Source organism: Mytilus trossulus, chromosome 7 (assembly GCF_036588685.1).
Source record: "Mytilus trossulus isolate FHL-02 chromosome 7, PNRI_Mtr1.1.1.hap1, whole genome shotgun sequence".
Taxonomy (NCBI): domain Eukaryota; kingdom Metazoa; phylum Mollusca; class Bivalvia; order Mytilida; family Mytilidae; genus Mytilus; species Mytilus trossulus.
Window position 1 is genome coordinate 66,199,459 of NC_086379.1, and position 13,932 is coordinate 66,213,390.

Genomic DNA, 13,932 nt, shown 5'->3' on the forward strand with positions numbered 1-13,932 from the left:
GAATGAGATGCATTTACGCAGTTATATTTATTTTCTTGGGATCTCAAGCATACAGTAATACGGTACATAATTCGGCTAAATATTTAGGTTGCAAGTGAGAAATAAATATAGACACAGGGATACAAATGCCGACTGTTTTCTTGACCGTGTCATGATGAAATTGTGAAAGTGAGTTAGGGATGTTTTGGAACTTCGATTATCAAAAAACAACTTCGCGTTTGACACCTTCCTTTAAAATTATTTATAGAACTTTAATAAAGCGTACACGGTCAGTTGATTAGTATCACGTTGATTCTGTTAAACTACATGTAACCAGAGACATATAATACAATGTATTATATGTCTCTGATGTAACTATTAAAATATATACTCATGATACTTTGAATGTTAAAAAAGATTGAATGGTCTCTTCTGATTCTTTAATATGTTGAAGTCAACACCACATGCTTTGCAAATTTTAGGGGGGCGCACGCCCGCCACGCCCCCGCCTAAATCCGCCCCTGTCTACTCCCGTATTCGGAAGAAGAAGAAAAAAGTATCAAAAATGGCCAGAAATGTCTTTAAATGAAATGAAGTTGGTAAATAGATAGACCATTAACGCTGAAAAGAATTGTGGGTAATTTATCGGCCATTTTATTTGTTTTTATTCGATACGGGGAAAAAGTGCAAGGACAGACTGAAGTTTTGCCTAATTACTTTATTTATGAGACCATTTTCTACTTACTAGCAAAAAACAACTTCCCAGTAACTGCATGCACAAATAACATTGTAAAATAGCACAGAAACTGTAAGATAAGCCATTGGAACATCTTGTCATTGACTGTTGAACTGGTGAACGTGAACTATAGGGCATACCAACCAGCTAACAGACTACTTCACTTGTAAAGACAACACTTGTCATTTGATTAGATGGGATAAATATCACCATTTCATTCGAATTTCTTATAAGAAATGAATTCTATGAACTAGAATTATTCAACTGTTAACTAAAATGTAACTGAGGCAGTCATGATCATGACAGGGCGATATGTTAGGAAACAAGTTCCATTGGAAGTGTCTGTGTAAGTACCATGTCTGTTATATTATCAGTATTGTCATCCGTAATAAAACAATATATTATATCATTCTCAGTAGCCAAATAAAATAAGGGGGGGGGGGGGAGGGGGTGTTGTAGAACTTGAAGCATGTGCCCCCTTTGATAGACATAAACATTTGTCAGAATGTCAGTACAATCAGGAACATATATGGTTAGATATACTGTTCCCAGGTACAATGTCTAAAGACTAAAGACAATGTATATTAATGTGCAATCAGTGGACTCCTTAATATAATGAAAATTTCCACTTTTTTGCATTTTGTTTTAAACTTAACAGATGATAGAGAAACTGTGTTTAAAAAAGTTGTATCTTTGAAATCAGTTAATAGTTAAAAGACACCTTAAAGTTTGAACAAAAAAAAAAATATGATCAGCTACATGTAAGAAGATCTACAAATTTAGTCAAATGAATGAAATTGTCAATCAAACAGGAGTTGTTTCCCCTTAATTACAATTTTAACCCGAGTTGAAAGCAATTGCTTTTATGGTATGGCAAATCTGTCAATTTAATAAGGCTGAGAAAAAAAAGATCAGTGTTTCTGGTAACCCGACCGACCCTGTTTTTTAGCCCCGACTCTAACTTTTTTATTGGATCTTCCCAAAAAAAAAAAAAAAAAAATTTATCAACCGACCCTGTTTTTGACACAGGCTTCTGATAGATGACATAATATTTTTTCTCTCTTGCTTCCTCTTGCATAGAAAGCCAGTAAAACATTTTATTAATGTCAAAAGGTATTCCAAATAGGTTAAAATCCAAGAAATTTGCACAGCAGGTGCTTCAAAAACATTGCAAATGGCACACTTTCGGTTTTTGAAACTAATTACGGATCCGGACTTGGAAAAAACATGATAATTTTCAGGATTTCATTTACGATGTAAAAAAAAAAAAAAAAAAAAAAAAAAAAGAATTTAGACCTACCAACCCTATTTTTCAAAATGATGTTACCGGAAACACATATCTTTTTTTTTAGGCCTAACCTACATATGTAATGTAGATACTAAAATGCTTGAAATAGATTCTTCTTCTAGATCTGCTTTGATAAATTAAAAAAGAATGTACCTACATTTGTACATTGCATTATTTAATACATGTACATGTATTAATTGATTTAGAAGAAGTTCAGTTTCCAATAAACATAATAAAGACTATGGAGAAATGTATTCATCTTTTTCTTGAAATTTATTGTAAAGTTGAAAGTTTGCACACAACTATGTTATTAGCAGATTCCAAAGTTGTAGGAAAGGATTGATCTGTTCAAATTCAGAAAGATGGAACAGAAATTGAACACAATTAAAGTTTCCAGTTCTAATATTATTGTAACTTTGAAAACATTGGGCCTCATGACATATAAATTTTATAACAGTTCAAGCATCAAATACAAGGAGCACAACATGTATATCCTCAATTAATTTAGATATATTATATTTAAAACCACAATCTTATTTACTTGCAAGTATAATAGTTCTTTCCCATTTGTTAACACTGGTAAAGAGGTTACTGAAAGCTACATTGTATTGTCAATATACATTTAGTTTAATCTTAATGATCTGTGTAGCTAGTGTACAGTGGATTAAAGTGTTTTCAGTGACATGTATGATTTTAGAATGTTGACTGACTTTCAGATTATTTTTTTCTCTAATATATTTAAATATCCTCAATTACGAAGCCTAGAAAGTAAAACTAAGATAAAATTGTGTTAGAGTTGTCTCCCTTGCTTCATTTACCTTTTTTCAACTATTTGTTCTACTTAGTGCTTGAATGGTAAGATACCATGAGTTATTTTATAAAACATTGTTGGTAAGGATAGGTAAATAGGTATTGTATAAAACATATTCTCATATGTCAGTATGTATTCATTTGTTTTAAAATCTTGTTGGTTTGTTTAGAAATTAATTGACCGAGACTGTTCTATTATATTTTTTTCTACATCAAAGGGTTAATTAAGAACATTAGTGACTTAAGTATTGTTCGTGAAGATATCTAGGTTTCACAAGGACAATAAGCAATACACGCATAATAATGTTGTAGGTGATATCTGATCTTTAATTTGGAGGTTAAAGGTTGCGACCATTTAAAGAAATCCCAATAATAAAATACATTTTATCATGGGTATGATCACACCAATTCATAACAAGTTATTCAGACTAGTTATTTGTAAATGATGATTTGGTAAATAAAGCTAATTAAAACATGTTATGACATCTAGGACCCTCTAGTTTACAATATTGTACTAAAAAATTTAAACAAGGATTATATTCCTTGTTATAGCTGTTCTTTAAAAAGGGTATTTACATGCAGTAACTGGTTTATAGTCATAGAATATCAAGTATTTTGTATACAAATTTTGGTATGCAGATATAAAAACCAAAAATTTTTAAAGTTAGGCAGATAGAAATTTGAAAGTCACTTATATTATAAGTCTAATAATCCATGAAAATGAAAACGACTAGGTGTTTTTTTTAGTATGTATATGAGTACAATAAAGTTAAAAAAGATTTCCTTCTTCAGTCAAAGTATTCGAGCAATATGACAGTTTGCCAACATTTTACAAACATTTTCACTCCTTAAATATCACTTTCAGATGTTTTGTAAGGTTCAATAGTCATAGCAAATATCTTCCTTGTAAATGACAAATGTTTTACTGTAATTTTTTCTATTTGCACATGTTTCTTACAATTTATATATCACTTGATATTTGTATGAGTATCAATATATATTTTACCAAATATACTTGCAATTGTAACTGAGATTCACTGTAGTCACTTTTTTAGTTTAGTTATCATCAAGTGTCTTCCACACAAATCTTTTAAATTTTTTTAAAGTCTGATTGTTACCTTTTAGGAAAAAACTGTTTGGGACTGACATCCAGCAGCACAATACACAAAAAAGACATATATATATAGATTATTGACAAGTGTTTTTATTATTTGTTTAAATCTTAATTGGTCAAGTTCTGTAATAAATGAAATCAACTCATTTACCAAAAAAATTGTCTTAATGTGTAAAAAGTACTTGTGGTTATATTTCTTCTGTTCTTCCATGTTTTTGGTACACATTTTTACATGTACTATAGTACACCTTTTTTAAGAAATATATAGAACTTTTAAGTCTTTATAATCATATGGTCAGTTATGGTCAATGACTTCTGAAACCTATAATTACTTTTTAGTTATATAATAAGAAATGTAAGATATTGAACATGTAACATAAAAAGGTATAAGATTTGGTTTTGAATAGAGTTATAACTTATTTAGCATTAATTGAACTTTTAATATGTACTTTTCCTCTTGATTATATGTGTTTAGAATTTAATTCTAATATATCTGAATAGCATATAACATATGTGGGTAAATTGGTAAGAAAATCAATTTAAGGATACACAAATATCACCACATTGTCATAACAACTTACACAATGAAGCTTTATGTAGATGTGCATGTGAGATATTTCCCTGTCAATATATACTATCAATTTAAAAATCATTATCATAACTGTTTATATCAAGACTGACACAAAAACAGTATTGTCAGACTTACCAAGGGCCCTTGTGTTATCAAGTAATCTTCGAACTGCCTTAAATAAACCTTTTTTGTTTATTTATTTTAATTAATTTGCACCAGATGACTATGTATGATTGCCTACGTTAATTTTGTTCCAATAAAAGGAATCTTGTACGGTAATGCATGCATTTAAGTTCTGATGTTTTTTCGCTAACATTAGATTTTTTATAGGGATATAAGATTTTCAAAGATAGTCTCTATTTCAAATTGGAAGTTTTAGAAGTCGTATCATATGAGAGTTTTCTAGGGATCTGTCTGGGCTTTCTGAACAATGAAATTATTCCACCACTTTTCTGCATTGTTTCATCTTCCTTGATGAAAGGTTTAGTCAAGTGACATTGTCCATATTCTATACAGACATTAAATTTAATTTATTGAACCTAAAAGAGACTAATTTTTTTACATAATCATGCGGCCATGAGTGTAAAGAATTGCGCTAATAATAAATATTAATGTACCTGTTTGTGGTACGGCTGCTATCTTTGTGATGTCGCGTTATTGTGATACTTTTATGTTGATTGAATAGAAACTTATAATGGCAGAGGTAGTTCTGTCTTTAATGCCTTAGTTAAGGGCATGCGATACAGTTACAGGGGGGGTAATGACGTTGCTAACGTAAAATGTTGTTTTCGCGACGTCAAACAGTGACATATCGAGAAAAGATGCATTTTTCGACTGATTTTTATCATTCAAACTGATTTAATTTGAAAACGAGTTCATGGACCCCTATTTTTGCAGGGAGATTATGTGATCCAAATTTCATAAAACTGTAAATAGAGAATTTTTTTTAATTTTGATAAAGGTATGCAGCAAAAAATTACATATTTTCCTGAATTCATGAACATTTGATAAATATGAGTTATTTCTGATTTAAAAAATGCATAATTTTTTAGGATACTTATAAAATACAGAAATTACTGATTATTTAACAAAAAACAATTTGTGTTTAACTTTTATAACAAAACAGTTGTGTCTTTCTTTCGAAAAAGAAATTGCGGCCACAAATCTGAATTTTGAACAAATATACAAAATTTCGACCTCATTTTACTCAAAAAGTAGCAATTGAAGGTAAATTTTTTATTACATATTTGATTTAATCAGGTAAAAAATAGCCTATATGCAAATTTTCACGAACTTGTAAATACAGGATCAAAACTGTATCGTATGCCCTGATGAGCTTACCATCAAAATACACAACGCAACGCAATAATCTACAACGAGAAACATACTATTTCTAAAGAAAGTATGTATTATGTACACTTCTTCATATCAGTAAGCCCATAGGTTAGATATTTTGCACTTAGTCTCATGTGAAAAAAAAATCTCTGTTCTTAACAATAGATTGATATTTTTTCAGCATGACTGTTAAGTGTCTGGTTGAAATTTTTAAGGATATGATTAAAACTTGTATTTTAAATATATTCTAGAATTTCTTTATTGAAATAGATTGATTCTTCAAAATTTTATTTTTATTCTGAAAATCCATGAAAACTGGTGATTGTGAATCATTTGATAGAGAGTTTTATCTTCAGGTTCACTTATGTATATATATCCTGTTACTGAAATTTTACATTGTATACTATATGTGTTTAAGGTTTTAAGATATTTTTCCACTTCTTTGAATAGATTAAAGTTACATATGATACAGACATTACCATATAAGTGCCTTATTTATATGGATCATCTAAGATATTTAAAACCTTTGGGATTGGCATTAATTTTAGCATCCATATTTTATGATATTGTGGTTTATTTTGCTTGTTGCTAATATGAGTAGGGATTGAGAAATAATTTCCTATTGGATAAAGTTTTATGGCATCATTGGGATACTATGGTATATTAAATCAGTCATATAAAGAGAAATGATTTTCTTCTCGGTAACTTAGTATTACAAATATACATTAGAAGTTTTGTTTAAAATTAAACCTGATTTGTTGTGTGTTTATAAAATTGTGTTGAAAACTAATTACATCTGTATCATTATAGACTTTGCAGAATGCATGTCTCAAAGATGTATATGCTCATATACGTTTAGTTGATGTACAGTAGTAAAGAACAACTGATATAGTTTCTCACCTTGATAAATTATTGAATTAAATTCATTTTTTGAAAACAAATGTCTTCCATTGTCATACATAGTTGTGTCTTGTATGGGATATTTTGTTTGTTTTTCTTAGTTATGTTTTCCCCAGTTATTTTTGCCTAAAGGGTCACAAAGGAAGAATATTTTCTATATGCACACATCTGAGGTCACCTCGACCTACATTTTATACATGAATGACTGGCTTTGTTTTATATGCCAGCACATACTCAAGCAACTCAAAAAAATAATGAAATGACTCTTGGTCTCAATGGTAGCATGCTCCTCCCTTTAGTGTGTTTTTTATTTCTGGCCTGGTTAAACTTAAGAATCAAAACAAATTATTTAAGACTTAGTAAGCCTCAGGTATCATTTTCAAGCTAGGAAAACATACCTGTCTATAGGTGATATAGTTAAAAAGTTGTCTTGAATTTGACAATAGTTCATTTCTATATATCTTTGCAAGTTGTTCTTGAAACCAACATAAAAGATATAAACTATGCGGTATTAAAAATGTAGAATAGAATTTTCTTTAAATAAAAGGTATTTTTAAATCACATTTATTCATTTATGATTTTTCCCTGTGTTGAAGTCTGGTGGCCTTCAGCTGTTTTCTGCCCTTGATTGGGTTGTGGTCTCTTTGGCATATTCCCTGTTTTCATTCTCAATTTAATGGTTATATTCTACACAAATTTTGATTTTTTTTTAATGAAAATAAATGGCTGTGTTTCATATCTTTCATAAATATATACATGTACATGTTGAGCATGTTAAGTGCTTCTGAAATTCAAAGCTTAGTTTTTATCTGAAGTGGAAAATTGATGAAAAATATTAAAACTTTTTTTCAATAGTCAATCCTTTAGCTTTTATCAGTCAAACAAATAAATTTTACAAAAGATTAATGAAAAGGTAACTTATTAGAATAAAAAGAAAAACTTAATGATATGCCTTTTACACTTCAATTGAATTTTTAAAAATCTTAAGTTAACAAACTTTTTGTAGAAATTTATTGTCTAATTTATGTATGTAGAAAAATTGATAAGTTTCTTTACAACGTTTTTCAGTGAAATGAAAAGAAGTTAAACATCAAAGTGACTGGCTACTAACCAAACATTTCTATACATAGTTTTTCTTATGCAAAGAGATAAAGTTTATAGCTGACACTTTTACTTTTATTTCACATTTTATTGGTTTATAAGTCAATATACAAAGTTATTGCACAGGAGAAGCAGCTCTCAATTGATTAACACTGTATCTTTAATACGGGAGTTTAGACCATATGAGGACGGGACTATATATTGCCATGTGACAATCAGATAGGATTTTTTCCAGTTAAATAGCTTAACATAGAGAGGTGCTGCCAGCCCTGACAGATCTATGTTTACCTGTGTGTTTACCTTTAAGGAGCCTTGGTTCCATTCAGTAGGAATTTGTTGAATTAATCAGGTAGAAAGAAGAACAATAGTTACCTATAACCTACAGATTAGTGGCAATATTCTACAAATCATTTTACTAATACAACTTAAATTTATTTTTAAAAGTTTCAAATATGTATCTGTTTGGGGATAAATGTCAGTAGTAGACTAGCGATATTTTATTAAAATTTTCTAGATAGTGGAATTTAAATCGTGTCTTTCTCAGAGAACTGTAGTTTTGATTGGATTTTAATCATGTAGGAATAAATGCTGAAGTGAAATTGGATTGTATTGGTAGAACTAATTTGTGATGATAGTGAAATTTACATGTTTGAAAACTCTGCCGATCAAGTGGAGGATATATTTGAATTAATTTTCTCGAACACGAGAGAAACAATGAAAGTGACTGACAGGTAGTAAGGGACAATTTTGTCATGTTACATTTGGAAATAGTTGGATCTAACCCGAGGCCTTATGGGCAAGGCAGAATAGGATATACAGAACGTTCAGCCAGTGTCACTCCTACACCTCGTAGCAGGGCAACCCTACTACCAGTTACTCCAAGGTAGGACTAAATATTTTTGTCAAGAAATAAAAAAAAAATATTGCCATACTCTCTTTCCAAGTTTCTTAATCAGCTAAATTTAGAAAAGAAGTATTAAAATGTAAAACACAAACTAGCAATTTAATACAAATAAAATTTGATAAAAATATTTATAACCCTCCCAGGTGAAGAAATTTATAGTATTAATTTGTAAAATACAAAATTGCAATTTAATACGATTTTTATTTTATATATTTATAACCATCCCAGAGTAAGGGGTGAAGAAATTGTAAGATTCTAAATTAACATGCAAATCATATGTACCTATATGTACTTATATATTTATATTTGTGTTCCCAGAGTAACGGAATATAGGAATTTTGACACTAAGTTGCTAACAAACTATTTGAACATATGTACTGTTTTACTTTTCCTGAATTCCGGAAAAGTTGAACAGTTGTGTAGACTGGTATCTGCAGACAAACAATTTAACCCTTGCAGAACTTACAGATAAAATGTTATAAATCTAATGTTTGAACCAGTAGGTAATAGTTGAACCTGTGTGTTAAAATCGTAGAAACGAACCATTTCAGATATATATGAGATACATGTATGTTTTGGAAATTTGGAGTGATATATATTTTACCAACTTTTTTATTTCATGGGAATTTTATAGTCGAGTGTATTTTGGACTATTTTACTGGTTTAGAAGAGATATAGTTCTTATTGAATTTCTAATAGATTATGTAAACAAGTATTTTATGTAGTGTTATTTCTTAAAATAAATTATATGTACACACTAACATATATTCTTGTGTCTTTTGGAAAAAGAATATTCAAAAATTACTATACAGTTTATTGTACATAATTATTTTTTTCTTCAAATTAAGTAAAAAGTTAGCATGGATTATAACAACCCTGTACATTTTATTTATTTATATATGTATTTAAGAAGAAGTTAGTTGTTACTACAAATCAGTTAGTCCCTTTCTCTAAGATTGTATAACCCATATAGATCAGTCAACCTAGACCAGGATTTATTCACTAGCTCTTTGTAACAAACCTTCAAATAGAAAAATCTCAAGCATAGATTAAAGTATTAATTTCTTTATCCCAACTAAATTTACCATTTGGATTATGAAAATATATACCTAAAGGTACTTAATAAATTACATAACAGTGTTTCATTATAGAGGTGGTTCAAGGTACTCGCATAAAGGGGGTTTTGTTTTGCAGAAAAAAATAACAAATTTTATTATGCAATTTGTAACCTTATTCCTATTTAACATGAAAAATAAAAATACATCTCTTTGTAAATACTTGCAAATACATGCAATTTGTGATTACGATCTTTAAACAATTTAAATTGCATAATTAAATTTTACCGAATACTGTTTTTTTAATACTAAAATTTGGAAAGTTAAAATACTTAAATATTTAATACATATATTTAGATCCAATTTAAGAAAAAAAAAGGATAATTGAATACATAGTTGAAATAGCTCTACAGTTCCTTCGATTAATTCAAATTGGCAAAAAAAAATGAGAATATACCAAGGGTAAATCTGACAGAAGTGATTTTCAAACCTGACGATATTTACTGTTCAGTGTATTTTTCTTTCACAAAGCTTATTAGATATGCCTACAAAGAGAAGTGTCATGTACAGCCATAAAACAAGTTTTTTTCTTTTTCATATTGCCTGAATAAATGAAATGGAATGATAAGATTCATTTTGAATTTGAGAAAAAAATATCAAAAATTGTAAATCTTTAAAATAAAATCTTCATCTGTATAGACATTTGTGTATTTGATCTCACATATTTGCTGCAGGACTTCATCTCTCGTTGAATGAAGAATTGCAAAAACTGTCTAAAAGGTTGGTTTTTATCTAATCATTTATATTTATATTTGAACCACAGTCTTAACCAAAAAGATATTTTGATATTTTGATACAATGTCTTATCCAAAAAGGTTGATGTAGGTAAACAAATTGTTGATAAGGTTCATATTTAATTCAGCAAAAACCAGGTATAAAATTGTTCTTCTAGGTCAAATAAGTCGACTTACACATGTAAATGATATCCTAGTGACAACCCAAATGTTGTTTCTACATTGAAGTGTCCAGATGATATCAATTTGTCTTTTAACAATATGATTAACATCATTTTGAATGGATTGAAAAGGTTAAGTTTAGCAATTTCAAGGACCACATAATGACTTTTAGATCTCCATGTTTAGGCGAGAGGGATATAATGTAAAAAATATCTTTTCATTCCATAAGAGAAACTCTTCAAGAAAATCCCTCATGACTCTTGATCCTCTGCAAAACAAATAATCATTTAATCAGTCTGCTGTTGATTGTGTTTGTTCTGACAGTTTTTGAGTCTGGTGCTAGTATTGTCAGACATTCATGTCAGTCTGTCAAGTTCATAAATTAATAAGTATATTGAATAATTAACATTCAATCATAATTAAGTCTGCAGGGTTTGGTGTAAATGAGTTTGTTTAATAAATGTTACTCACTCTGGTGTTTAGTTTGATCATCTATTGAAGTCCATTAAACAACATTAACCTGCCGAAAAACTGGAACATAATGGAACTTAAACTAAAAATAAAATCAACCAATCAAAATACTGCATGTTTTTATTCAGTTAAACACATTTTACTCAATCTGGTGTTAAGTCCTGTCAAGTCTTTACAACAACACATTCTAGTACTTTGTCTTGTGTTTAAATGAGTCTGTCTTCTAAACCTAACTCAATTGTTTGTCCAGTCTTATCTAGTCTTTACAACTGTACATGGTCTTGCGTTCCTTGAGTCTGTTTAATAACTTTACTCAATCAATTGTCCGGTCTTATCTAGTCTTTACAACTGTACATGGTCTTGTGTTCCTTGAGTCTGTTTAATAACTTTACTCAATCAATTGTCCAGTCTTATCTAGTCTTTACAACTGTACATGGTCTTGTGTTCCTTGAGTCTGTTTAATAACTTTACTCAATCAATTGTCCAGTCTTATCTAGTCTTTACAACTGTACATGGTCTTGTATTCCTTGAGTCTGTTTAATAACTTTACTCAATCAATTGTCCGGTCTTATCTAGTCTTTACAACTGTACATGGTCTTGTGTCCCTTGAGTCTGTTTAATAACTTTACTCAATCAATTGTCCGGTCTTATCTAGTCTGAACAACTGTACATGGTCTTGTGTTCCTTGAGTCTGTTTAATAACTTTACTCAATCAATTTTCCATTCGTTTCTAGTCTTTATAACTGTACATGGTCCTGTGTTCCTTGAGGCTGTAATAACTTTATTTAATCAATTGTCCGGTCTTATGAAGTCTTTACAACAACACTAACTTGGTCTTGTGTTCATTAAATAAGCATCTTTAATAGACTTTACTCAATTGGTTGTCCAGTCTTATGAACTCTTCACAACAACACTTGCTTGGTCTTGTGTTCATTAATTAAGCATCTTTAATAGACTTTACTCACTTGGTTGTCCAGTCTTATGAACTCTTCACAACAACACTTACTTGGTCTTGTTTATTAATTAAGCGTCTTTAATAGACTTTACTCAATTGGTTGTCCAGTCTTATGAAGTCTTTACAACAACACTTACTTGGTCTTGTGTTTATTAATTAAGCGTCTTTAATAGACTTTACTCAATTGGTTGTCCAGTCTGATCAAGTCTGTACATCAACTCTTACTTGGTCTTGTTTTCATTGAGTCTGTTTAGCAATTTTTACTCAATCTGTTGTTTCTATATGTACATTCATTTATAGAGTCACTTTTCGTGTATTTTGTCTAACAAAATATTTTTTACTCTCCTGTCTATAGACTAATAACTTATTTTAAAAAGGGATTTTGAAATACCAAAGGGGACATTCAATCTCATAATTCAACAACTAGTAATTCAGTTTGACAGTTGGTTGGATTACTTAGAATCTAATTCTCACAAACCCTAAAACATATATTAAGACTTTCATTGAATCCCCTTACCAAAGTTTACTTGGTTTAAACTTTAATATTTATGGGTTTGATTTTTAAAACAGAACAAAGTCTTGCATTGATGTAGAAAATGTATGATGTCATGCAAAAATAATGTTTTTTCTCAAACATTGATAAATTATTATATAACAAATTCTTTGCTACTGTTTTCTATCAAATCCACAGTTGACATTAACGTACTAAGCCATAATTTCACCCATTAAGAGTTTCACATCAAAGTAAGCAGTTTTATTAAAGTTCTGATACTCAAAATGTTCAATTATAGTATTATTATGATAAAAAGCACCATCAAGGCATCAAGTTGAAAAAAGTTATAATAAAAGTCATAGTATTCTCTTTTCAGGCTGTCTAGTATAAAATAGCATTCTGTGCGAATTTTATTTAAGAATAATATGGCATGTTTATAATAATGCCATGATGTGAATCACGTACAGCAAAGACCTTCTCAGGAGTTCACAGAATTTATTATTTGAATTTTAATCATTCATAACAATGCTCTATATATACCTTTAATTGTTTTCCTTTACAAATTGTGACTTGGTTGGAGAGTTGTCTCATTGGCACTCATACCACATCTTCTTATATCTACCTATTCCTTATCTTCTTCTGTAATACATAGAATAGGAAAACAGTTCTGGAATTGTCACTTTAGACCTGAAACAATTTTAGACCGCAACAATTTTACAATTACTGTACTGTTCCTTTATAGATGGTTGTAACATTTAATAACAGTTGTTTATATGAATGGCATATCTCTGGCAATTGTCAAGACAGAGATTTAGAGCATAGGTATAGCCACTTGTTGTCAGAGGCAGATTTAGGGAGGCCCCCCATTTCAGAAAAAATTTGTTTGGTTATATAGGGAATCACCGAAACGTGATGGGATGGACCCCCTCTTAGGCAGTCAGTGGGCCCCCACTTAAGAAATTTTCTAGATCGGCCACTAGTTGTTACCATGTGAATGTTAGGTTTTATGTTATTGTTGAACCTAGCAGTTTTGTTGCTTTCTCATTGGTGTATATTGTCCTATTATTTATATATCAAAGAATGGGTTACATGTCTGATACATTTTAACTCTGACTGATATTTGAGCAATCATTTAATGTTCGTGTTTCTTTCTTGCATTAATCAAATGTAATAATTTGATTTCTTTCTGATACATTATAAAATGGCTTTCTTGCAGTCAAAAGGATCATCCATGCATTGATCTTCTGCAATGGTGCACATAAAA

The 13,932-nt window shown here is 29.8% G+C and overlaps 1 protein-coding gene across 2 annotated transcripts in view; it reads left to right on the top strand.

Moving 5' to 3' along the window:
* The first annotated feature begins 620 nt into the window (after positions 1 to 620).
* LOC134725614 (protein FAM149B1-like) overlaps positions 621 to 13,932 on the top strand; it is a 71,960-nt gene continuing 58,648 nt past the window's right edge. Inside the window, exon 1 of one of the 2 annotated variants that reach the window (XM_063589571.1) lies at positions 621 to 1,061. In XM_063589571.1, coding sequence (XP_063445641.1) covers positions 1,009 to 1,061 — 53 coding nt within the window. In that variant the 5' untranslated portion in view covers positions 621 to 1,008. Of the gene's footprint in view, positions 1,062 to 8,102; positions 8,718 to 13,932 lie in introns of those variants that run through there. The other variant, XM_063589569.1, reaches the window with a different exon arrangement.